The sequence below is a fragment of the Oncorhynchus masou genome, chromosome 13, assembly GCF_036934945.1.
Source record: "Oncorhynchus masou masou isolate Uvic2021 chromosome 13, UVic_Omas_1.1, whole genome shotgun sequence".
Classification (NCBI taxonomy): Eukaryota; Metazoa; Chordata; class Actinopteri; order Salmoniformes; family Salmonidae; genus Oncorhynchus; species Oncorhynchus masou.
This window is the reverse complement of record NC_088224.1, coordinates 48,685,717-48,713,456: the sequence shown is the minus strand read 5'-3', so window position 1 is coordinate 48,713,456 and position 27,740 is coordinate 48,685,717. Positions and strand designations below refer to the sequence as shown.

Sequence of the window (27,740 nt, the reverse complement as noted above, 5' to 3'; positions counted from 1 at the left end):
GGAGAAAGGATAGTTTTCCCATTTCTTTTAACTGTATAAATCAGACCAATTTTCTTCTCCAACCTGAAATCCTCGATTCCAGACATAACCGTTTCTAGGTCATTTTTAGCTAAGTTACCTTAGTTGTGACTGAACTGGGTCTGTTAGATGTTTTGTCAATACATGACGTGGGCATCGGTAAGGAGCTGAATGTGATTGGTTCCCGACTGTAGACGAGCGTTAAGAAAGGGATAAGCCGATTGGAAAAGCACAAGCGTCGCATCGCCCAGCAGAGGTCACAGCGGCGCATCACAGCGGTGAAGATCAATGTGGATGGCAATGGCATGCCCCTGTAATTCCTACTGTCACCACACGGGGCAGTAAGTGCCACCTGCATGTCTATTGCTGGTCCTTGGTTGGACAAAGTCGCCCATAGAAACTGATCTTAGGTCAGTTAATTGTTACCCCCACTAATGGTGAAGGTTGAGAATGAGAGAGGGTAAGCTTCTACCCAGGGCCACTGTGTGCAGTGTGGACTGGAGAGCAACCATCCCACCACTTACCAAGTCAAACGGTTCTGCACACTGTTGCCCAGCCGCCTAATGAATGAATGAGTCCCCTGTTTAAAACATAACACACAGTACTACACTTTTTGAGCTGTGACATTTGAACTTCCCTGGTTTTAAGACATTTGGCTATACCATTGTTGCTTGAGTTTGTGCCCAGCATGGTGGGAATGTGTTCCTCATCAACTTAGTGTTCAGAGTTTTAAATACTGTGGTTATGAAACTTAATGAGAAATATCAGATCGACAGAACATTCCAAATTTGATGCGAGTGTGTTTGTGTGTCAATAACCTTGCTCGCTAGGCTTGTAGTGGTACTACCACTGTCCGATATTGTGGCAAAGACGCACTGTGTTTTGGTGAATGTTTGCGACAGTAGTTCCACTTTCCTGTCTCTCCTTTTGTAATCCTCTCCTCCCTTTGTCTCCCAGGCCCCGGTTAAGAAGGGCATGTCACGGGTGGACAAACAGTTGCGTCGCTTCGCTGACATAAAGCGTATGACGAAGACGGGCCACGCGGTGAAGATCAGCGTCCAGGGCAACCGGATGCCCCTCTGATTTAAATGTTCTCTTTTTTTCCCTTCTTTTTTTTAACCTTTTTCGGCTAGGTTGAAAGCATAGCTTTCAATACATAGCTTTTACTGATCCAATAATATCAGAGCTGTGATTATTCCGAGGGAGGATGGAAGGATGCAATTATTTAAATAATTTGATTAGGGCCCGGACCCCAGTTCTGTGTGCTTTAGCCAACTCCTCTAACTTGACGATGGTGCATGACGATGGTCAAAGCGGTTTGCTGAAGCACATAGATGAGACCATGCTATCGTCAAACCCCCTCAGGCCAGCCTGAATGTATGATAGTGGTGTGGCTTCACCGTCTGGTTGGCCTTCGGTCCTCTAGAGATTCAATACGGAGTGTGGAAGATTGGTGTTATAGCACGATTTTAAGGTAATTTCCAGTTGTCGACATGCAGCGTATACTGAACGTTGGCCTTAAATGTCTATAGCGCGGATTTTCCATGCTCTGTATTGAATGTACGTTAGGCCTTTGTTTTACTTTGTTTCTGAAGAAGCTGTACAGACGTAGGAGCTGCCTGTATGTCTTGACTGTGTGCCGGTTGTTTCCGAAGTTACTTTCATAATAAAGAGGGTTTCACCAGATCTTTAGGTCGTCTTTATTTGAAACGTTACCTATGGCCTTGAGCTAGATTCCTCTCAATCTCATTTGGCCACTGTTGATGTCTTAAAAACATGATACTTTAATGCACAATAAGTAGTGAAATAAGTAGTGAAATAATTCAAACTACTTATTGCTAGTGGCAACTTATGTACTTTCACGAAACACTCCAACAAACTCCATTTAACAGCCCTAAAACTTGAAGCTTTGTATTACTTTGGGGGAAACATTTAAAATGGGGTGGTGAAACTGATCAAGTGCTCTCAGAACCAAATCTTACCTGGTTAATAATATGCACAACTTATGTTTTTCAAAATAAAATGAAATAAGGTAACTGTTTGAAGCACCGGGGTCATGTTCAGTGAATTTGAAACAGTCAGAATAATGCAATGAATTGAGCTGACATGATTCCCAATTTTAAATCATGACAGAAAATCCGGTCTTCAAAATGCATTTATCTAAACACATTGTTGCATTGTATTCTCCTGAACTCACCCCAGGTGCAATTTATATTTCATAATGCACTCAGGCATTTCTGTAAATCTGAAAGGATTGGATGTATCCTAAAATTCCCTCAGAGGTCAATTACAAGCTATTACTGTATTGCTAATACCTTGTTGGGGCTAGTGTTTGACTTGGAATTCATCATCAGCGCTCCCAATTTGGGCCTTACCCTTGTCCCCCAACCCTTCGATCTTTGCAGGTGTGTCAGCAATATAGTAAAGGTCACCACTAAACTGCTTGCACCTATCCAGACCCTTCAGATGATCAGAACGGCAATCATTGAAGGGTCAAAGGGGTAGGGAATGAATTGGGATCGTCTCCGAGCTGCACCTCATTTATGTGTACTGTTATGCACCTGCCTTTCTATAGTATCTTGTATCCAGTGCAGGTAGTTCCCTAGCCGGGTGTAGATGCCATACTTCCCCTTGGTGGTACACTTCTCCCCCCAGCTCACCACCCCTGTGAGGAACCAGGTCCCACGGTAGTTGACCACAAAGGGACCCCCACTGTCCCCACTGCAGGCATCCAAGCTGGCCTCCAGGTAGCCCGCGCAGAACATGTTGTCCGTGATGACCTGCTCCGTGGAGCCGATGCACTTCTGCTGGTCGACCACAGGCAGAGTGACTTTCCTCAGGAAGCGTGAGGAGTGCCCCAGGTACTGTGTGGCGCCCCAGCCTGTGACCATGCCCCTCACATCCTCCCGCTGGAGATGGCTGGCCAGCTGACCATTGGGAAGGCAGGCGGGTACTGCCACGGGGCTCAGCACCACGGGGGAAGAGAGGTAGACTAGAGCAATGTCGCTATCGAAGGTGTAGTCGTGGAAGTGAGGGTGGACGACGACCTTGGCCACCTTAATCTTCTGCTCATCTGGGTCGGGACGCCGCTTGTCATAGTCCCCTGTAAATCAGACAGACAGTTTAAACAGGCACAGTGGATCATCATCATCGACATGTTACACTCAATTCAAACTGCTGGAGCATTCAACAGTGTGCTCACAACTTCTACACACGGGATCACATAGTCTCACCGATAGTCACATGGTCAGGGGTTTTATGCATGCAGTGTGCGGAACTGACCACCCAGCGCTGACTGATCAGAGTTCCCCCACAGAAGCCATATCCATCCTCCCTACAGAGCATGACCTGCAGGGTCATGGAACAGGTAGGACTAGTATTAGGGGTATGCCACAAACACTTATCATACACTACATGCCCTATGATTTATGAGATTAGTGCCACTGACGCCTTCCACGGTTCTGTCAGTAGGACACGCCATAGAAAAGCGCCTTGTAACCGGATACAAAAACTCTCATTGGACTTATTCAGGGGCCTCACTTTTACAAATTTCTAATCTTATTATACATTTCTGCAATATGTTTCTTAGACCGCGACAATGCAGTTTTTTAAGCAGCTACCTCCAGCACACATACTCCCCCCTCCACCATTTCACTTTGTTCTGGACTGTTTCTTCCAATTTGTGCCTACTGAACACGACCCTGTTTACCACCCCGTAGCCCTGTGTGTTGTAGGCCTACCTGCCATGGGCTTCCTCCCTGCCTCTCCAGCTGCCCTCCTACTATCCGGGTGTCTTCATTAACGTCCTCCATGTACTCTGTGCTGTTCCCCTCTGGCTGGGTTGAGTTAATCGCAAGTCGGGTGGAGGTCGAGTTCCTTTCCCCCTCCGTGGTGATGGTGAGGTTCCTGTCAGAGTGGCGGAAGGTCGGGGTGAAGGGCACGGACTCGTCCAGTAGAGAGCGGCGCAGAGAAGCCTCACTCTGCTTCTTCCCACACGGGAACGCCACTGGCAATGACAATGTACAGTATAACCATCACATTGACACCTACTCATTCAAGGGTTTTTCTTTTTACTATCTTCTATATTGTAAAATAATAGTGAAGACGTCAACTATGAAATGACATGTAGTAACCAAAAAAGTGTTGAACAAATAAAAAGATATTTTCATTTTCCTTGACTGCTTTGTACACTCAGCATGTGTGCCTTGTTAAATGTTCATTTGTGGAATTCCTGTCATCAATGCGTTTGAGCCAATCAGTTGTGTTGTGACAAGGGCAGGGGTGGTATACAGAAGATGGCCCTATTTGGTAAAAGACCAACTCAAATAAGCAAAGAGAAACAATAGACTATCATTGACTGACTTCATGTCTTAAAGTCATCTGGAAGAATATGTCAAAGTTATTAATTTTTAAGTGCAGTCGCAAAAACCATCAAGCGCTATGATGAAGCCGGCTCTCATGAGGAGCGCCACAGGAAAGGACGACCCAGAGTTTCCTCTGCTGCAGAGGATAAGTTAGAGTTAATTGCATCTCCAGATAAATGCTTCACAGAGTTCAAGTAAAAGACATCTCAACATCAACTGTTCAGAGGAGACTGTGTGAATCAGGTGTTCATGGTCAATTTGCTGCAAAGAAACCACTACCAAAGAACACCAATAATAAGAAGAGACTTGCTTGGGCCAAGAAACACAAGCAATGGGCATTCGATTGGTGGAAACCTGTCCTTTGGTCTGATAAGTCCAAATTTGAGATTTTTGTTTCCAACCGCTATGGCTTTGAGACGCAGAGTAGGTGAACAGATGTTCCCTGCAAGTGTGGTTCCCACTGTGAAGCATGGAGGAGGAGGTGTGACAGTGTCACCAGAATTGCACCCCGACACCGTCTGATTTATTTAGAATTCAAGGCACACTTAACCAGCATGGCTACCTCAGCATTCTGCAGTGATACACCATCCCATCTGGTTTGTGCTTAGTGGGACTATCAATTGTTTTTCAACAGGACAATGATCCAAAACACACCTCCAGGCTGTGTAAGGGCTATTTAACCAAGGAGAGTGGAGTGCTGCATTAGATGACCTGGCTTCCACAAACACTCAACCGAATTGAGAGGGTTTGGGATGAGTTGGACTGCAGAGTGAATGAGAAGCAAGTGCTCAGGATATGTTGGAAGACTGTTGGAAAATAATTCCTCATGAAGCAGGTTGAGAGAATGCCAAGAGTGTGCAAACTGTCATCAATTCAAAGAGTGGCTACTTTGAAGGATATAAAATAGAAAATGTATATTTAGATTTTAACACTTTTTGGTTACTACATGATTTCATATGTTATTTCATAGTTTTGATGTCTTCATTATTATTCTATTATTAGAATAATTCTATTCTATTATTCTACAATGTAGAAAATAGTAAAACATAAATAAAACCCTTGAGTAGGTGTGTCCAAACTTTTGACTGACACTATGTTTTTCAGTGCTTAGTCTACCTGTTTCAGAGCAGGTCTTGCCATCCTCATCTAACTGATAACCCTCTGCACAGCTGCACTGGACCCCTGTGGTGCGCTCCTGGTTGGTGCAGTAATGCAGACAGCCTCCATTTTTAAACTGGCACTCAAACACCTCTGGAGGAACAGAGCAAGGTTCAAAGGTCATCAGTTTATGGTATTAGAAGAGTAGAATAGAATTGACTCCTTAATTGTATTTTATTGAGCAGGCATTTAGCTGTCTTTTAAGGTGGTCATTTGAAACCTGAAGGGGTCCTACACAGTAATTAGTTTGCTAGCTAGGGTTTTTATTAGACGTCACAATTCTATAGTTTAATATGTCGGGTTTCCCTGAACTGTATGAGAGTCAAATGTAAAGTAAGTTCTGCAAGTGGTTTTCCAACAACTGTTGTAAGTGGATGCGGTGAAGTCACATTCACAAAAGAATCCGCCGTGTCGTACAATGGTTGTTGACCAGAGGAGGCTGGTGGGAGGTGCTATGGTTAAATAAAAGGACAGGTTCATTGAAATGACTGGAGTGGAATAAATGGAACTGAGTCAAATGTCATTTTCATACATTTGATCTGTTTAATACCGTTCCATTTATTCCATTCCAGCCTCCTATAGATCCTCCCACCAGCTTCCTCTGTTGTGGACTCTCCAGTGTGAACGGCACCAGTACTGTAGCAGAGCAATACTCAGTGTGGATTCCAGGCTATGACTGGGAGGGCCAGGGTCCTGTAACTCAGGAAGTGAGAGTTTTTATAGGTCTATAGCTTTAGTTTCTAGACTATCATTACAGGAAAACACAGATGTATTATGACTATGGTTGCACATTTTGGGGAATATTCAGAGGTGGAAATTAATGGAAATATATGCAAATGAATACCGTTTCAATGTATGTTTTTTGCATTAGTTATATTTACCATATCATATGGAAACCAAAACATAAACCTTTCTGCTTAAGTAGACATAATTGAAAATGATTAAATCCTTACAATAGAAATAAAATAACAATTTAGTTACGAATTGAACTTTAATTAAATTAGTTGACACTTCACATGCAATGATTTCACTGAACAACAATGATCCCCAATGATCCATTGCATCTCCCAAAAATGTTTTCAACATACATCGGTAAAATTATAGTCTAGAAACTAAAGCTTTGGTTGTCTTCCTCTTAGGCTTCCATGTCTTCTCCCTGAATTGAACTTAATGTCCACCTCTTGAACACCAGACTGAGGCCTCATCTTCACTGTCCAACCTTGTTGAGGATGTGTGTGTGTTCCCGAACAAGGTCCAGTTGCGCTCTGAGGCGACTGATGTTGGTAACAAGGGAAAGAGCCTCAGATCCACCAAGTCCCTTCCAACTGATGAGATTTTCTTTTTACCTTTATTGAACTAGGCAAGTCAGCTAAGAACAAATTCTTATTTTCAATGACAGCCTGGGAACAGTGGGTTAACTGCCTTGTTCAGGGGCAGAACAATTCTGGATTAGATCTTGCCACCTTCTGGTTACAAGTCCAACGCTCTAACCACGAGGCTACCTGCCGCCCCAAATATGACTGCCAAGAATCTTGCCCTCATCCAGGCCAAGGTGGCAAGACAGTGTTGATCTCTGCACCAGACAGGATGCTCTTGCCAGCATACTTGGGATCCAACATGTACTCTGCGGCATGTATTGGCTTCAGGCAAAAGTTTCACACTTTTTGATGTATTTCAGAACTGCAGTTTCCTCTGCTTGGAGCAACAGTGAAGTGGATAGGCCAGTACAGATTTCTTCTCTTACATCTGCAAGCAGAGTCTGAACATAAGACAGGATGGCATTGTCTCCCTCAATCTGTGCAATGGCTACTGCTATAGGTTTCAGGCTGCTTTCCACAATCTCCCAAAATACATCATCCTGGAGGATCCTCTTGATGTCCATGTCGGCAGACTGATATGGCCATTTCTTGGAGTGACCCCCCCCCCCTCCCCAGGAGACTGTCAAACACCACCCCAATGGGTGTTGCTGGGCAGCTTCAATGTGGTGCTCTTATTCTTCTCACTTTGCTTGGTGAGGTAGATTGCTGCTATAACTTGATAACCATTTCCTTGGCTCTCTTGTAGAGTGCATCCATTGTTTTCAGTGCCATGATGTCCTTTAGGAGCAGATTCAATGCATGAGCAGCACAGCCAATGGGTATGATGTGAGGGTAGGACTCCTCCACTTTAGACCAAGCAGCCTTCATGTTCGCACCATTGTCTGTCACCAGTGCAATACCTTCTGTGGTCCAAGGTCATTGATGACTGCCTTCAGCTCATCTGCAATGTAGAGACCAGTGTGTCTGTGCTCTTGTAGAATACTGGTTTAGGGGTGGAGATGATGTAGTTAATTGGGGAGGCAGGGTAGAGCGTTGGACTCGTAACCGGAAGGTTGCAAGTTCAAACCCCTGAGCTGACAAGGTACAAATCTGTCGTTCTGCCCCTGAACAGGCAGTTAACCCACTGTTCCTAGGCCATCATTGAAAATAAGAATTTGTTCTTAACTGACTTGCCTAGTTAAATAAAGATAAAAAATTATTCCTTGCCCACAAACATTCGACCAACCATTAGAGATGATTTACATACAGTTTTCTCTATGATTTGCTTGACCTTCACTTGAACTCGGCATCCATTCCATTTTTAGATAAAGCATGTCTGCTTGAAGGAGGGGTGTATGCTGGGCAAAGAACATTCAGAAATCTCTTCCAATAGACATTGCCTGTGAGCACCTGAGGTGAACCAGTTGCATACACAGCTCGAGCAAGACATTCATCAGCATTTCTCTGACTACGTTCCTCCATTGAGTCAAAATAAACTTCTGATTCCATGAGCTGTTGCTATCGATAAGGCGTCTGATTCATAATTTTCACCTCGAATAGAAGTAGAGGAACTTTCGTCAGAGGTTGTGAGTGTTGAGGGATCTTTATGCACTTGGCCAGATGATTCTGCATCTTTATTGCATTCTTCACATATGACTTGGCACAGTATTTGCAAATGTACACCGCTTTTCCTTCTACATTAGCTGCAGTGAAATGTCTCCACACATCAGATAGTGGTTAAGGGCACTGTACTGCAGCGCCAGCTGTGCCACAAGAGACTCTGGGTTCGCGCCCAGGCAGGGATATCAGTAGGGATATCCTTGTCTCATCACACACCGGCAGGCCGGGCGCAGTGCAAGCTAACCAAGGTTGCCAGGTGCACCGAGTTTCCTCCGACACACTGGTGCAGCTGGCTTCCAGGTTGGATGCGCGCTGTGTTAAGAAGCAGTTGGGTTGTGTATCGGAGGACGCATGACTTTCAACCGTCGTCTCTCCTGAGCCCGTACGGGACTTGTAGCGATGAGACAAGATAGTAGCTACTAACAATTGGATACCACAAAAAGGGGTAAAATTCATTAAAAAAATACCAAATACAATTCCATGTACAGATAAATAGTTAAGCAATTAGATTCAACAACTCCTTTGTAAGATACATGTTTTAAAATGAAACATGTATTCAAACAGGTGAATTAACACTCAGTTAGCAGGCTCAAGCAAGCTAAAAACCCACATGGTAGCAAAAACTAACTAGCAGAACAAGTAAAAAATTATTTAAACACACTTTGCTGTAGGCTACTATTTACTAGTTCATAAAAAATAATGTATTTCATATAAAATATATTCACCCCACCCAGTATTGTAATCAAAACTTACCAGAAAGCATGTAGTTCTTTGCTCAGACAGTGTAGTAGTGTGGGCTCATTAGTGTGCAAGATCTTGAGAATCAGCTGTACATGTGATGGAAGAATGCACTGTGCATGCAGAGGGTTGCAATTCCATTGAATTGGGGATAGTTTAACCAAAATATACCACAAGACCTAGATTTGCCTTATGTGTATCCAACAAAAAACATTCACTGTTATAAGCTAACTTTTTTGATGAATTTATTTTAATTTAATTTAAATTCCAGGGTTTAACTTCCGGAAAGTTTCCAACCCCTCCCACCCCTATTATGATTGAGTAAAACTATACCTATTGCACAGGTTTTCCCATCGTAGCGTGGGGGACACAGACAGAGGTATCCATCCCGATCGATTGTGCAGATTCCTCCATTCTTACAAGGGTTGTAGTGGCAAGGATTCAGATCTAATTCACAATTCATAGAGACATCTCATCACAAGCGTTCCTTTTAAGTGACTGTGGATTTCTGAAAATAATCTAATGACGCAATACCATACTCACTCTTATATCTATACCAAAACTCCATCTGTAAGAGAAGACCAAAGGGATACAGTCAGTTTGAATGTTCTTTTGAGCTTTATGAGCCTACTCCTCTGACTATCCTTGTCATTTAAGGCCCGGTTACACCTTGCTTTAACATGTGGTTTAGTGATGCGTGGGTTGACTCACCTGCTGCGAGGCGGGTTTAGGCAGGCCAGTGGGTGAATAAAGAGAAAGCATTGCATAAAAAATGTAGAATTCCTGTGCAGTTCATATTTATAGGCTACATTGAGATTTTATTTCATTATTTTTTATCTGCCATAAGCGCTTAAGCCTCTTGACAAGGCTTCACTCCAACACGCTTGAACAAATTAGCAATTTTACATTTTTCAACTGCTAGCTAGCAGGGTTCTCGTTGCTCACCTTCCCAAAATTCCAAGCACATTTCTCTGCGTACCCTTGTTGTAAACGAATGGAGATGGAACTTATGCTGAATTCGCAGAATCGCTTTAGTGGATATGAAAACTGCCCTCAGTCTGCTACTCCGCGTAGCTGATTGGTCAGTTCACAATGCTAGTAAAACCCTTGTTTCTGTTAGGTTTTGCTTTGAAAGGTGCACTTGGCTAGCTTGCTGGATCGCCTCAGCAACTGATGAAGATATAGCTAGCTACAGTCAGAGATAGGAGAAAAACTTGTCGCTAACATCTTTGATGTTTTATTGATGGATTCTAAAAGAATATGAAGCAACATGAACGTCACTGACTGTGAGGACAGGTAGCATAGATAGCTAGCTACTGTATGCTAGCTAACTTTTCAGTTAACACAGTCATAACTACCTAGTTGCTCTAACTAATGCTCTATTGAAAGAGGCTTTCTCACTTCGATGACTGACTGGCTAAACTGAGGAAAGTCCAGCATCAGTGGTCCAAATCGAATTGACGGTACTGGAGGAGATTGCTTCCGTTTTACGGGCTCCTAACCAATTGTGCTATTCTGTGTTATTTTGTACATAATTTTTCTGCTACTCTTCTGGATATCAGGACCAACGGAACATTAACTGTAATATCTTATGTTTCACCGAGTCGTGGCTGAACAACGACACGGATAACCTACAGCTGGCTGGGTTTTCAATCCATCGGTAAGACAGAACCAGCTGCCTCCGGTAAGACCAGGGGTGGCAGTCTGTGTCTATTTGTAAATAACAGCTGGTGCACGAAATCTAATATTAAGGAAGTCTCAAGGTTTTGCTCACTTGATGTAAAGTATCTCATGATAAGCTGTAGACCACACTATTTACCAAGAGAGTCTGTATTTTTCGTAGATGTCTATTTACCACCACAAACCGATGCTGGCATTAAGACAACCCTCAAAGAGCTGTATAAGGCCATAAGCAGACAAGAAAATGCTCATCCAGAGGAGGCACTCCTAGTAGCCAGGGGACTTTAATGCAGGGAAACAGAAAACCGTTTTACCTCTTTATACCAGCATGTTAAATGTGCAACCAGAGGGAAAAAAAACTCTAGACCACCTTTACTCCACACACAGAGACGCGTACACCCACCCTCCATTTGGCAAATCTGACCATAACTCTATCCTCCTGATTTCTAACGAAGTCACTGGTACGTCCTGCTTATCTCAATAAGGAAGTGGTCAGATGACGCAGATGCTAAGCTACAGGACTGTTTTGCGAGCACAGACTGGAATATGTTCCGGGATTCTTCCGATGGCATTGAGGAGTACACCAATCAGTCACTGGCTTCATCAATAAGTGCATCGATGACGCTGTCCCCACAGTGACTGTACGTACATAACCCAAACAGAAACCATGGATTACAGAGCTAAAGTGTGGAGTTGGAGTCCCGCTTTCAAGGAGCGGGACTCTAACCCGGATGCTAATAAGAAATCCCACTATGCCCTCGATGAATCATCAAACAGGCAAAGCATCAGTACAGGACTAAGATTGAATCGCACTACACCGGCTCTGACACTCGTCATGACAGACTACAAAGGGAAGCACAGCCGAGAGCTTCCCAGTGACACGAGCCTACCAGACCATGCTAAACTACTTCTATGCTCACTTCGAGGCAAATAATACTGAAACATGCATGAGAGCACCAGCTATTCCAGAAGGCTGTGTGATCATACTCTCCGCAGCTGATGTAAGTAAAACCTTTAAACAGGTCAACATTCATAAGTCCGCAGGGCCAGACGGATTACCAGGACGTGTACTGCGAGCATGCGCTGACCAACTGGAAAGTGTCTTCACTGACATTTTCAACCTCTCCCTGTCCGAGTCTGCAATGCCAACATGTTTTAAGCAGACCACCATAGTCCCTGTGCTCAAGAACACTAAGGTAACCTGCCTAAACGACTACCGACCCGCACACCTGCACTCACGTCTGCAGCCATGAAGGGGTTTGCAAGGCTGGTTATGGCATCAATATCACATCCCAGGGACCCTGGACCCACTCCAATTTGCATATACCGCCCCAACAGATCCACAGATGATGCAATCTCTATTGCACTCCACATTGCCCTTTCCCACCTGGACAAAAGGAACACCTATGTGAGAATGCTATTCATTGATGACAGCTCAGCGTTCAACACCATAGTTCCCTCAAAGCTCATCAATAAGCTAAGGACCCTGGGACTAAACACCTCCCTCTGCAACTGGATTCTTGTCCTCCTGACCGGCCGCCCCCAGGTGGTAAGAGTAGGTAACAACACATCCACCACGCTGATCCACAACACAGGGGTCCCTCAGGGGTGCGTGCTCAGTCCCCTCCTGTACTCACTGTTAACTCATGACAGCACAACCAGGCACGACTCCAACCCCATCATTAAATTTGCCGATGATACGACAGATCAGTAGGCCTGATCACCGACAACAACAAGACAGCCTATAGGGAGGATGTCATGTGGTGCCAGGACAACAAGCTCTCCCTCATCGTGATCAAGACAAAAAGGAGATGATTGTGGACTACGTGAAAAAGAGGACCGAGCACGCCACCATTCTCATCGACTGTAGTGGAGCAGGCTGAGAGCTTCAAGTTCCTTGGTGTCCACATCACCAACAAACTAACATGGTCCAAACATACCAAGATTGTCGTGAAGAGGGTACGACCAAACCTATTCCTCTTCAGGAGACTGAAAAGATTTGGCATGGGTCCTCAGATCCTCAAGGTTCTACAGCTGCACCATCGAGAGCATCCTGAGTGGTTGCATCACTGCCTGGTATGGCAACTGCTCGGCCTCCGACCACAAGGCACTTATGGGTAGTGCACAGAGGGTAGTGCGAACGGCCCTGTACATCACTGGGGCCAAGCTTCCTGCCATCCAGGACCTCTATCCCGAGCAGTGTCAGAGGAAATTGTCAAAGACTCCAGCCACCCTAGTCATAGACTGTTCTCTCTGCTACCGCACAGCAAGCAGTATCGGAGCGCCAAGTCTACGTCCAAGAGGCTTCTAAACACCCTAAGCCATAAGACTCTTGAACATCTAAGTCAAATGGCTCCCCAGACTATTTGCAGTGACCCTCCCCCCTCTTCACACCATTGCTGCTCTCTGTTGTCATCTAGTCACTTTAATAACTTTACCTACATGTACATACTACTAACCCGTGCCCCCGCACATTGACTCTATATAGGTACCCCTCCCCCCGGTATATATTCTTGCTATTGTTATTTTACTGCTGCTCTTTAATTACTTTCATCTCTTATTGTTATCTGCATTTTTTTTAACTGTATTGTTGGTTAGGGGCTCGTAAGCATTTCCCTGTTGTATTTGGCACATGTGACTAATATAATTTGATTTGTTCTTGGTGCAAAGGCATGTTCGGCCTAAGGGCTTTGCTGGGTTAATCTCTCCCTGCCTCACGCCTACAGATATTTGGCTTTCTCTCTTGGCCTGGCACAGGTAAGCTACGAGGCCATTTGCAGAGCTTCTCAGGACTCCCACAGCTCCTTTTCAAGTCCCCAACACTAACCTTGTACCTGACAAAGAAGCATTCACAATAAATAATGATCTTCCATAATATCATATCTTATCTACCTCTCCATAACTTTTAGTGTTATATGGCATATATAGCCGATAGCATACCTACCTCTTCTGGTGGTTAGGTGGTTTCAAAAGAGATTCCACTTCAAATAATTTATCTGATTCAATAATCTCATCTGGGGGTGGTGAAAATAATTAGGGTGTGCTAGCAAAGCAAAGCACAACTCTGGTTTTCTTACATACTCATATCATTAGGTGTGCTTAATGCACAACTCCAGATTTCTTGCATACTCATTATTAGGTGTGTTTATAAAACAAAGCACAACTCCAGATTTCTTATATACCGTAATTTCCGGACTATAAGCTGCTACTTTAATCCCACGCTTTGAACCTCGCGGTTTATACAATGACGCTGCTAATTTATGGATTTTCCCCCTTTCACTAAATTGTCATTTAAGGTCAATTTAGCAATTGAACAAAAATCCAATTAAATTTGAAAATGTTCCTAATTGCAAAAGCATGTAACAGAATTTGGGTATTGCAGAACTGTAATTTACATGTATATAAACATAACTCTGTTTTTTATTTTTAATACAGCAGATCGAATGCTCTGTGTGCCAGAGATGGTACCATTCAGCTTGTCTGGGGATGACAAAGGACTTCCACAAAGCCAAAATAGAAATGATTGAATGGGGCCTCTTTGCTGTTAAATTAGAGACGTATAATAACTACTTTAGTAACTACTTTAAGATGTGTAATTACTTTAAGATGTGGAACTGTTGCACTAAAAATGCAAACATTGATTTGGCAGATAATATTCACATTTTTGGTGACTTTAATAATCACATGGATAAGTCCACAGAACCACTCCAAAAGGCTTTGGAAACAATCATCGACTCAGTGGGTTTTGTCCAACATGTCTCCGGACCTACTCATTGCCACAGTCATACCCTGGATCTAGTTTTGTCCCATGGAATAAACATTGTGGATCTAAATGTTTTTCCTCATAATCCGGACTACCATTTTATTACGTTTGCAATCGCAACAAATAATCTGCTCAGACCCCAACCGAGGATCATCAAAAGCCATGCTATAGATTCTTGAACAACCCAGAGATTCCTAGATGCCCTTCCAGACTCCCTCCACCACCCAAGGACGTCAGAGTACAAACATTGGTTAACCACCTAACTGAGAATCTTAATTTAACCTTATACCCTAGATGGGGGTGGCAGGTAGCCTAGTGGTTAGAGCGTTGGACGAGTAACTGAAAGGTTGCAAAATTGAATCCCCGAGCTGGCAATGAATAAATCTGTTGTTCTGACTCTGAACAAGGCAGTCAACCCACTGTTCCTAGGCCATCATTGAAAATAAGAATATGTTCTTAACTGACTTGCCTCATTAAATAAAGGTAAAACAAATTCTAATAAAAAATATGCAGTTGCACACCTAAGAACTAAAAACATTTGTCACAAGAAGTTTGCTCCCTGGTATACAGAAATTACCCAATTCCTGTAGCAAGCTTCCAGAAAATTTGAACGGAAATGGCGCTCCACTAAACTGGAAGTCTTCCGACGAGCTTGAAACCCTGCAATTTCAAAGAGCCCTCACTGCAGCTCGATCATCCTATTTTTCCAATCAAATTGAGGAGAATAAGAACAATCCAAAATTGACTTTTTATACTGTCGCTAAGCTAACTAAATAGCAGCATTCAACAAGAGAGGATAGCTTTTACTTCAGCTGCGATAAATTCCTAAACTTTTTCAAATAAAAGATCATGATCATTAGAAAGCAAATTACGGACTCCCCTTTGAATCTGCGTATTTCTCCAAATCACAGTTGTTCTGAGTCTGCACAGAACTGCCAGGACCAAGAATCAATGTAGACACTCAAGTTTTTTAAATCCTGTAACTCTTGACACATTCATTAAAATAGTCATGGCTTCTAAACTGTCAAGATGCATATAGGACCATATTCCAACTAAACTACTGAAAGAGCTACTTCCTGAGCCTGGCCCTCCTATGTTGAACCTAATTAATGGCTCCCTATCCACCGTATGTGTAAAAGTGTCAGTAATAAAGCATATCTTAAAAAAGCCAAACCTTGACCCGGAAAATTGAAAAATCAACCCAAAATCAAATAAAATCGAATTTTATTTGTCACATGCGCCAAATACAACAGGTAGACCTTAGAGTGAAATGCTTATTTTACAAGCCCTTCACCAACAATGCAGTTTTAAGAAAATACCTAAAAAAATGTACGAGATAAGAATTACCAATAATTAAAGAGCAGCAGTAAATAACAATACAGGGGGAACCGGTACAGAGTCAATGTACGGGGGCACTAGTGTCGAGGTAATTGAGGTAATATGTACATGCAGGTAGAGTTATTAAAGTGACTATGCATAGATAATAACAGAAAGTAGCAGCAGCATAGATGGGGGGGGGGGACAATGCAAATAGTTTGTGTAGCCATTTGATTTCCTGTACAGGAGTCTTATGGCTTGAGGGTAGAAGCTGTTTAGAAGCCTCTTGACCGAGACTTGGCGCTCCGGTACCGCTTGCCATGCAGTAGCATGGAGAATAGTCTATGACTAGGGTGGCTGGAGTCTGACAATTTTCTGAAGACACATAATGTATACGAAATGCTTCTGTCTGGTTTTAGACCCCATCATAGCAATTACCTTTTAATGGCGTCAGATCAAGGCTCTGCATCTGTCCTCATGCTACTCGACCTTAGTGCTGCTTTTGACAACGTCAATCACCACATTCTTTTAGAGAGATTAGAAAGCCTAATTGGTCTACACGGACAAGTTCTTACCTAGTTTAGATATCGGTCGGAAAGATATCAGTTTGTCTCTGTGGATGGTTTGTCCTCTGATATATCAATTGTATGTTTCGGCGTTCCTCAAGGTTCTGTTTTAGGACCACTATTGTTTTCACTATATATATATTCTACCTCTTGGTGATATCATTCAGAAACACAATGTCAACTTTCACTGCTATGCGGACGACACACAGCTGTAAATTTTCGATGAAACATGGTGAAGCCCCAAAATTGCCTACCCTGGAAGCCTGTGTTTCAGACATAAGGAAGTGGATGGCGGATTTTTTAAAAACTTTTAAACTCAGACAAAACAGAGATGAGAGGTCTAGGTAACAAGAAAAAAACAGATCTGCTGTTGGATCTGACAATTAATCTTGATGGTTGTACAGTTGTCTCGAATAAAACTGTGAAGGACCTTGGCGTTGCTCTGGACCCTGATCGCTCTTTTGACTAACATATGAAGACTATTTCAAGGATAACTTTTTCCATCTTTGAAAACATTGCAAAAAACTTTTTGTCCAAAATGTATGCAGAAAAGCTAATCCATGCTTTTGTCACATCTAGATGAGACTACTGCAATGCTCTACCCTCCGGCTATCAGAATAAAGAAGTAAATATACTTCAGATAGTGCTAAAAACGGCTGCTAGAATTCTGACTAGAACCAAAACATTTGATCATATTACTCCAGTGCTAGCCTCTCTACATTGGCTTCCTGTTAAGGCAAGGGCTGATTTAAAGGTTTTATTGCTAACCTACAAAGCATTACATGGACTTGCTCCTACCAATCTCTCTGATTTGGTCCTGCCTTACATAACTACATAGTCACAAGACGCAGGCATCCTTATTGTCCCTAGAATTGGTAAGCAAAACGCTGGAGGCAGGTCCTTCGCCTATAGAACTCCATTTTTATGGAATGATCTGCCTAGGAATGTGAGAGCCGTAAGTCTTTACTGAAGACTCATCTCTTCAGTAGGTCCTATGATTGAGTGTAGTGTGGCCCATGGGTGCAAAGGTGAACGACAAGCCACTGAAGCGACAAACTGCCCTTACTGCCGCTGCCTGGCCGGCTGCCATCTCTCCTCTGGGATTCTCTGCGTCTGACCCTATTACGGGGCTGAGTCACTGGCTTACTAGTGCTCATCCATGCCGTCCCTGGGAGGGGTGCGTCGCTTGAGTGGGTTGAGACACATGTTATCTCCCTGTCCGGTTTTGCGCCCCCTCGGGCTTGTGCGATGGAGGAGATCTTCATGGGCTATACTCAGTCTTGTCTCAGGGTTCTAAGTTGGTGGTCTATTGATAATCCTCTAGTGGTGTGGGGGCTGTGCTTTGGCAAAGTGGGTGGGGTTATATCCTGCTTGGTTGGCCCTGTCTGATGGTATCATCGGAAGGGGCCACAGTGTCCCCCGACCCACCCCTGTCTCAGTCTCCAGTATCTATGTTGCAATAGTCTATGTGCCGGGGGGCTTTGGTATCTTACATGTGTGATTTCATGAAAGTTTGATTTTTATAGTCATTTATTTGAATTTGGCGCTCTGCATTTTCTCTGGCTTTTGGCCAGGTGGGAAGCTTAGCTTCCCACATATCCCAGAGAGGTTAACACAGAGGCCCCACAGGGGTTTGTGCTTAGTCCCCACCTGTACTCGCTGTTCACCACGAGTGTGTGGCCACACACGACTCCAACACCATTATCAAGTTTGCTGATGACACAACGGTGGTAGGCCTGATCACTGGAGACAATGAATCAGCCTACGGAAAAGAGGTCGGTGACTTGGCAGTGTGGTGCCGGAGCAACAACCTCTCCCTCAACCTCAGCGAGTCCAAGGAGCTGATCATGGACTACAGGAAATGGGAGTGCAAGCACGCTCCCATCCACATTGCGGCAGTGGAGCAGGTAGACAGCTTCAAGTTCCTCGTTGTCAGTGCTTCTTCCCCCTCAGGAGGTTGAAAAAGTTTGTCATGGGCTGTCTAATCCTGAAAAGGTTCCACAGCTGTACGATTGAGAGCATATTGACTGGCTGCATCACTGCTTGGTATGGCAATAGCACCGCCCTTGATCGCATGGTGCCACAGAGGGTTGTGTGGACTGTCCAGTACATCACTGGGGCCGAGCGCCCTGCGATCCAGGACCTCTATATCAGGGGTTGTGAAAAGAAGGCCCGGAAAATCGTCAGACTCCAACCACCCAAGCCATAGACAATTTTCTCTGCTGCTGTACAGCAAGAGGTACCGGTGCATCAAGTCTGACAACAGCAGGCTCTTGAACAGCTTCTATCCCACAGCAATAGGACTGATAAATAGCTAACAAAATAGCTACACAGATTATCTGAGTTTAACTTGTATCTTTATTATTCAATCTTTGCACTCTCTATGCACACTCACAGGGCCCTTAAAAACTCACACACACTGTCACTGCAACACACACAAACACTCAGTCCATAATTTGCTCACTCACACATAATATACTTTTATACTACACACCCGCTCACATACAAGCTCCTGTTACCTAGTCCCCTTACCTCTATACATATCCACCTCCATCACTCCAGTATCCCTGCACATGTACAAATGATATTGGATCTGACTTTTAAAATATTTCCTGTATATAGTATGTATACTTACTTACTTTGTGTGTTTCATATTTTCTATTCTCATTTTTTTGTAATACATTGTTATTGATTATTTCATTGTTGGGTTTTGAGTTTGTTGGGTACTTGTGCATGTGCCATTAAAACTTGAAACAAAGCTAGCCAATCAGAAACAACGATTTACCAGCGCTGTGAACTGACCAATCAGCAATATGGAGTAGCAGACTGTTCTTAGTGCAGTTTCTGTTTCCACTAACGCGACTCTGCGCTAAATTTGTTGTTGGTGAAAACCCTATGTAAGCTTTTGGGCCTAACTGCACATGCGCAAAATACACGCCAATCGCTTTAGAGAACATGGGCAGAAAAAGTGAACCTCGATCCACTGATGCAAAAAGGACAATGTCTGAGTTGAATTCAATAACAGAAAAGCTGTGAAACGGATAGTTGAAAACAAAGAGAAGGGAGGGCCAGAACACTGTTTGGGAAAGATTTTGTTAAGTGGTTAAAGAAGATGATAGCAGTGCCAGCTTGATGTGCATGATGATTTGGAGGCGCTATAAAAATTCAAGAGTCAAGACGGGAACTTAAAATATGGCATGTCAAGGGAACAGTAGCCTAACTGAAATCTGGACACTGAATGTAGATCTTTAACCTTTCACATAGCCTAATGTAATATTAACTGCTGCAGAATTATAAGCATTTATTGCAGTAAAGTTATACACCAAATGTATATTTTGACTCTGGAAAAGGAGTGGAGAAATATTAATGATTTATTTCAGCATCTTGAGAGAATGTGTATGTGGCTAGGGACCGTCTGTAAGAGTGCAATCTTTATCAGCATCATACAAACTGATAGTATTTAAACCACATAAAATATGCATCCAAGCCGAACTGAAATCTTATCAAACATGTTAGGTCATTTCACAGTTTTAATTTTTCTTAAATCCGGTCAAACTGGAAATTTCGCACAGAAAATCTTTCCATTTTTAAAAAGAAATTGCGATGTAAACTAGATTGAAGAATTCATAAATGTATTCTGGTGAGCAAGGGTTTATTAAGAGTTCTAGGGCAGTAATGATGGAAGAGAAACTACATGTATCTAATTTTAGACAAATTGACTAACAAATAGCCTATCAAATGTCGGAAATTATAAGCAGAAACATATCTAAATTAGGCTTCAAAAAATAATATCGTGCACCCCCTGTCAAAAATGTGTTATGCCGTCCATGTCTGTACAGCACATCTTCAATCTGCCTGTTTGCAGGTTAGGGTCAGGTGCGGGACTCAAATTTTCACTATAGAGTTGGGCGGCTGACCCGCACATCACTAATGTGGTTCTCTTTCAATTATTCTGTTTGACAAGTGGAATTCACCAGAATCTCCTAAGTCGCTTGAAGAACCAATCATACAGGACGAGTGGCGAATGAGGGAGTCCTTCCCCTCATACTAAAGAGCCACCCGCCTGCCCTCTGATCATTTTCGCCTCTCTTCTTCAGAGCAGAGTTCTACTTAGCTCATCGCAGCATGACTTGATCTGTTTTCCTCTAACTGTTCAAAGGTGTGCTGTCAAGGTTACGGCACCGAGCGCAGGATTTATCAGCTCTAATCTTTTGTGTTGGGAGTCTTTACCGAAAGGAAAGGTTTTAGCTTTGGGTAACAATTTGCTTCACCGCAAGGCTAGCTATCCTACCAACTGTTTTTTCTACCTGGAAGGGTAGAATTACTAGTTCGCTCTCGAGTTTAGCTCAACCCACTAACGTCATTAACTTGGCCGACTGTTCTAGCGTCACTGTTTATTGGTCAAGAGCCACGCTTTTGTTTGTCATAAGACCAACATAGCTCTAACTTTGTCCTAACTAGCTAGGCTACTAGCCCACATGGTGAATGATAGCTATGTTCACATTGTTAAAGGGTTAGCTTCTCTGGCTAGCACTGTGCTAACTAGCTAGGCTACTAAGCCCAAGTGGCGAACGCTGGTTATGTTTCACTTTGTTCTCGGATTAGCTGTTTTCTGGAGCCATGGAACCTGCTAGCTTGGCTCAGAGGGCACCAAAAGCAAAAGCAAAAGCAAGGCACCTGTCCCAGCACCGGCACATCCATGCCTATGTGGGGCGACCATTTCGGGCAGGGTGTCGAACACGCAGAAGCAGCATTCAACGACCACCGGTCATGCATCCATTGCAAAGTTTTGCTGCTAACACACTCCACCAAAGAGTGTGCAGAGTTGCCCAACGTAGTTCATCTCCTACTCTTAAATCGAGTGGGGAGACTGCTTTGCAGCCCTCATGGGCTGGCATCTTGCTAGGCTACCCCAAGGACATCCACCCAATTTTCCCGGGCTTGGCTCCAGTGGAGGGGGAAAGGGACCTTGTTTTTGAAGAGGACGATGGAGAGGGTATGACCGACCTCCTCCAAGCAACGGAGGAGGAAGAGGACGAGGCGCAAGCCACTCGGCCCTCTTCCACCCTTAGCAGGGCATCAATGGCAGATGAGATATTTGCTCATTGATGTCTGCAAACAGGCAGGTGAGCCTTGCAGTGTTTGGGGAGAGAGCCCTGTGGCTCAACCTGTCCAGCCTGTTGGATGCTCATTTTCACTTAAGCATCCTGCCAGCACACAGGTTTCTGAAGTTTGCTTTTCAGGGCACAGCCTACAAATATCTCGCTGTCCAATTCGGGCTAGCGTTAACTCCCCGAACATTCAGCAGGTGTGTAGAGGCAGCTTTCTCACCCCTAAGAAACAAGGGGCTAAGAATCTATGCCTACATGATGATGATTACCTGCTTTACTCCCTGTCCTGGGAGGAAACGGTATGAGACACAACTGAAAAAGAGACACAACTGAAAAAGAGCGGTTCGGTGCCAACACAGAAAATAGAATACATAGGTGTAAGGATTCTCTCACTGATCAGGCAACACTAGGTACACCGCTTTGCGTTTATCTGACAGTGCCTCTCCCTGTTCTGCAGAGGGTGCTCGGTCATGTTCAGGATGGGTAGAACCACTTCGCCTACTAAGGTTGAGAGACTTCCAGTGCTGGGTGTTTTTCCCAACGTCTGTGTGCATTGATATCTTTGTATGGCAAGAAAACACATTCTGCCCAATGCTTTTCAAGCTCGCAGGAGACGCACCACTGGGAGTGGGGACGAGCTGGCACAACCTTGGCCAAGGGTGTTGCTTTACACTTTTCCTCCCCTCAGCCTTACTACCCATTCTGGCCAGAGTGAGGAAAAAGGGCTTATCCCTTATCTTGATAGCCCGTCGATAGCAAGGCAAGCTCTGGATAGCGTAGATCACTCCCCTGCTATACAACAAGCCTTGTCAACTACAGTTTACACAGGGATCTGCTGAACCAAGCAAACAGAAAGATTTTCCACCCTCACCCAGAAAACATGGCCCTCTGGACCTGACCCGTGAGAGGTTAAATCTGGATGCGACTGGCTTGCCTCTTGTAGTCATTGAGACAATCCAGAGTGCTAGGGCCCCCTTTACAAGCTCAAAGTATGGAAATAAGTGGTGCGTTTTTTAGAAGTGGTGTGAAAAAACAGATAATTCCTTACCAGTGCTCTGTATCTGAGGTTTTATACTTCTTGCAGGACCTTTGGGACAGAGGGAAGGCTTTCTTCACTGTCTAAGGTCTATCTAGCAGCTATCTCGACCGGTCATATAGGCTTTGTCAAGAACACGGTGGGAAAACAAACCGTTATGTAATTTCATGAAGGTGGCACGTCGCTTATGTCCAGTTCCCAAGCCTTTAGCCTCATCATGGGATTTGTCTATTGTGCTTGAGGCTATTTCACAGCAGCCTTTTAAGTCGTTGGAATGTGTGGAAATTAAATAGCTTTCCTTTTAAACCGCATTAAGTGAGCTAAATGCACTGTCCGTTCACTATTCACGCCTGCAGTTTGCCCAGGGCGTTTCCACGGTCACCTTGTTGCCCAACTCCGCATTTATGCCCAAGGTTAGTGGTACTTACAATTGTCTCGCCTTGAAGCTTGTGGATTTCCACAAGCCAGTTTTCCTTTCTATGGAAAAGGAGCGGCTGCACCGTTTGTGTCCAGTACACGCGCTGCACATATATTTGGATAGGATGAGAGCTTTGCGCAAGCAACTGTGCCCTGCAAGAGGAGGCCCCTCTCTTGTCAAAGGTTATCACATATTGTGGAAGCTATTATATTGGCCTATAAAAGCAAGGGGTTACTGCCTCCAGAGGGCCTAAAGGCTCACTCCACCAGAGCCATGGCTACCTCTTAGGCACGGTTCAAAGGCATGTCCTTGCAGGAGATTTGCGATGTGTCACTGCGCCCTCTTTGGCGCATATTGTCCTTAGTGACGGGGCCTCTGAGGGTTGATGTTGAGACTACCTGGCTTCGGAGAGCGTGTGCGATAAGGGAGTTAGCCATATCCCAATAGTGAGATATCAAAACGAATAATTGAAAGAAAACTAAAGGCTACTTATGCAACTCCAGTCCTTTTGATATTATGAGTGAGACGGCTCACCACGTTTTCCTACTTGCAAGAGTGTGAGGAAGTTCGGTATGCTCGAGAATGATCTGAGGGCAGGCGGGTGGCTCTTCAGTATGAACAGTGGTGCACCGACAGACATATATGATTGGTTCTTCGAGATACTTAGGAGGTTAATTGGTTAATTCCACTAGTGAGATGTCATGCTCATAATATCAGAGAACCGGAGTCACGCAAGTAACCTTAAGTTTGTCTTCCAGTCAAGATGATCCAATCACTATCTAATCAAGGCTCAGAAAGTCTATACACGGTATTAAGATGTATCTCTTATTGGTCCACTGTGTCCAGATGAGGGCACAATCAGAATGTGATCAAAATCCTGACATAGGACACGTTAGTGCAAACTGCGAAGTATGAATAGAGTGTTCATAAGCTCTGGTCCAGGGGGCTTGTGCGAATTCCCTGCACCAGAACTTTCATGTGATGGAACTGTTCTAGTACCGTCTTCTCCTTGGTCTGGAAGATCTCGGCAGCCTCCTCCTGGGAACAGGTCTCCTCATAGCACTCCCGCTCCAGGTTGCCGGGCATCATCTCCTCAAGGAAGAAGTTGGCCCTGGGCCGCCGGGGCCCTCGGAGCAGCTGCACTGCATGCCTCTGCTCCAGAAACACTGTACAACAGAATAGGGTGAAGTTGCCCCTAAATGTTGATTTTGGGTCAGTTTAGAATTTTCCCCACTTATGGTTAAGGCTAGGATTGAGGGAGGGGAAGCTGATCCTTGATCTGTAGCTAGGGGAAATTTCACCCCAGAGTGGGCACAACACTGCAGTCCTGTGTATTTCAATTGGTAAGAGCATGATGCTGACAATGACAGGGTTGTGGGTTCAACTCCAACACATAAATGTAGGCCCATGTACTGTAAGCTTCTTTGAAGGAAAAAAAGTGTCTAAGTGGCATTCATATACAATACTGATGTCTGTAACCCATTGACAAGAGCCTCGAGCAGAGATTTGCTGGTTTTAGTTGTGTAGCTTAATCATATCACCGAACTGAGTTCCATTTTAAGTTACTGGAGTGAGAATATCAACCATGTTCGACACCCATCACAAAAGTAAATATCTCATCAAATATCTAGTAAGCTAGAATTGAGGCAGGTGGTTTAATTACAGATTGCAAATACAGTACAATAAATGGGCACTTTCCACTGACTACAAGGTGAAGGGTTACCTTTTGATTCAAACAGGGAACCGACTGAGACCAGAAGTACTGTGAGGAGCCAACCGTCAGACAGCGACATCTCTCCGCTCCAGGTAGAAGTTGAAGGGATTGAACTGGGATCAGCTAGGTTCACTAATCTAGATTTTAGTTATGAGAGAGAACCTACCGTTTTCTGTGGGTGTCTGCTAAAATGGTGGCTTTTCTCCACAAGCTCGGCAATTGATCTTTAACTAGATTCTAAATATTGACACAGTGAATCATTGGCACTAGCCAGGGCAGCATTCAAGTCACTCAACAGTTTTGCACTACTCATCATACTCATGTGTCTGATTCTAAAGTATCATGAGACAATGTTTTATTGAGAAACACATTTTTATCTGCCATAGTTCTGAATTGTGGCCAGGGAATACTCAGCACAATGTTTCACCTGCAACTTATGAACTAAACATTTTTAAAACAATTTCAATCTTGAATGTAATCCACGGGAATGGAATTACTAAAGAAACACCCAACTCAAACAGACAATTTGTATTACAGGATGGTGGTATTTCACTGTATATTACAGCCCAGGGGGTCAGGCTTATGTACATGGAAATGGGAGGTATAGCATTCAGTATTATTTCTAACGTATACATTATCAATGAATACTGGAACGATAGAGACCGCTTCCCAGGGGTTCACGATTCAGGACAAGCAAAGAAAAAAGGTTGTGAGGAGAGAAATTATATTATTATGGTCTGTATGGTCATGAGAACATAAAACACAACTCTGACATCCACACAAGACTGAGCGGGAGAGAACATGACTTGGCCAAAGAGTTTCTCCTGACCCAGGTACTTGACCAGGAAGTACACCGGTAGGGCTACTTTTTATACCCTAGATATTCCCTGAATCCCAAATAAACTCCTGGTCCCTACCTCTTATTCACTTGTGCAGATTTAAGAGGATAGGTAAGAGCAAGGGGGTAGTGGTCGGGCTAGTGGTCGAGTTGAGTTTCAGGATATAACATGGTCAGGAAAAACTAGAGGCTCTAAGCATTACCGTTCGGTTTCTTGGACCCAGATTGAGTCTACTCCTGAACTAAAAAGCACTTCTGAGGTAGATTTTCCATTAAGTGTGCCTTTCTAATTCAGAAGTAGGCTTAATCTGGGTCTGGGAAACTACATTCACCGAGGAGAATAATCTTAAAGCAGTGTTCATTGTTTGAAGAATGTGACACAGATCTACTGTAACTCTACTTAACACCGAAGAGTGCCGAGACGTGCTCCACACACCCTGAGACCTGCCCGATATGTGACAGTTTGTAGATTATTTGAGGCATGGTTGAGTTTAGCTTTTACCCACAATACATAATAAGTGTTGTTCAATGGGTGGGGTACATTTTGAAACAGGGAGACTACCTTAATCTCTGATAAGAACACAGATCTTTGTTTTTCCTTGCCAAACGTTTCGCTACGGTGTGCACTACTGAACACGACCATCGGGGGCCCTTCGCGCACTAACATAGGACGTCTGGTGACAAACAGGATCGTCGCTTTCATCTAGTTTACCAGCCCACATTCAACCTAGGTAGTTGAAATTGGAATCTGTATAAAAAAGGACACGGATGAGGAGAGACATACAGAGAACAAAATTACACATGGTTCGATTCATTAGAGTGATTGGTTGATTGTCACTTCTTATTCTTGTAGTACAGACCTCTTCCAGTCTCTGTTTTGGGAGCATATTACAGTACCTACCTACAGCCCCTGAACATGCAGTTAACCCACTGTTCCTAGGCCGTCATTGAAAATAAGAATTTGTTCTTAACTGACTTGCCTAGTAAAATAAAGGTAAAATTAAATTAAAAAATACCTGGCATCCCACATAATTTCCAGAAATATCCTGGTTCAAACACATTCAAACTCTGGGACAACATATCCGGTACAATGCATATAAGAAATAAATAGATGCATATTTCAATACAAAAAACGGTTCCATCAGTCTTTTCTATGATCCAGTCAGTGGAAACTATGGAAATATAGTCTATGGTGCCCACTCTATACGTTGTGCAGCTCAAAAGACACCTCCTAGTATTCCCCATGCACTGCATTACCTCTTGACCAGAGGCCTATGAAGCTCTACTCAAAAATAGTGCACTATATGAGGAATAGGGTGTCATTCGAGATGCAGCTTGCTAGTTTCTACATCTTTATTGACTTGACTATCGAGCTTCTAAAATGTATCAACGGTTTAACTTCTTAGGGCTAGGCCCCTTTTTTCTCCACTTCCTGTCTGAATGATGTGCCCAAAATAAACCTGCCTGTTGCTCAGGCCCTGAAGCCAGGATATTCATAGAATTGATACCATTGGAAAGAAACCACTTGGAAGTTTGTAGAAATGTTAACATAATGTAGGAGAATATAACAATAGATAAGGTAAGAGAAAATCCAAAGAAAACCCAACCGGAATTATTTTTTGAGAGAGAGACCATCCTCTTAGAAATGCAAAAGAAATGTCATATTGAAAATTAGCTCCATGTATGCAATTCCTATGGCTTCCACAGGGTGTCAGCAGTCTATGTTCAAGGTTTCAGGATTGTAACTTGAATGAATAAGAAATATCAGTTTTATTAGAGGGACAGTCTTGGAAATTCGTGTTTGTGCGCGCCATGAACACATTACGCACCTACTTAAAATCAGTTTCCTATTGAACATACTTCTTTCCAAAATAAATATTATAGTTTGATTACATTTTATGGTATCAGCGGAGTAAATAGAAATGTATTTTGACTTGTTGAAACAAAGTTTAGGTGTAGATTTTTGGATTCCTTTCTCTGCATTTTGAACGAGTGGATTACTAAAATCGATGGCTACAACTAAACTGACTTTTTGGGATATAAAGGGATTTTATCTAACAAAACGGCACTACATGTTATAGCTGGGACCCTTTGGATGACA

General features: G+C 43.6%; 2 protein-coding genes across 2 annotated transcripts in view; one reads left to right on the top strand and one right to left on the bottom strand.

Annotated features, from left to right (window-relative positions):
- LOC135552467 (protein IWS1 homolog) overlaps positions 1-1,704 on the top strand; it is a 31,941-nt gene extending 30,237 nt beyond the window's left edge. Inside the window, exon 16 of the mRNA XM_064984122.1 lies at positions 976-1,704. Coding sequence (XP_064840194.1) covers positions 976-1,101 — 126 coding nt within the window. The 3' untranslated portion in view covers positions 1,102-1,704. The remainder of the gene's footprint in view (positions 1-975) is intronic.
- On the bottom strand, positions 1,702-25,009 carry LOC135552468 (coagulation factor X-like). Its single transcript, XM_064984123.1, has 8 exons — positions 24,811-25,009; positions 24,087-24,253; positions 9,740-9,764; positions 9,530-9,643; positions 5,499-5,633; positions 3,759-4,024; positions 3,252-3,366; positions 1,702-3,121 (listed from the first exon to the last, which is right to left on the bottom strand). The coding sequence occupies exons 1-8, from the start codon at positions 24,878-24,880 to the stop codon at positions 2,556-2,558; spliced, it is 1,458 nt and encodes a 485-aa protein (XP_064840195.1). The 5' UTR covers positions 24,881-25,009; the 3' UTR covers positions 1,702-2,555.
- Between the last annotated feature and the right edge of the window lie 2,731 nt (positions 25,010-27,740).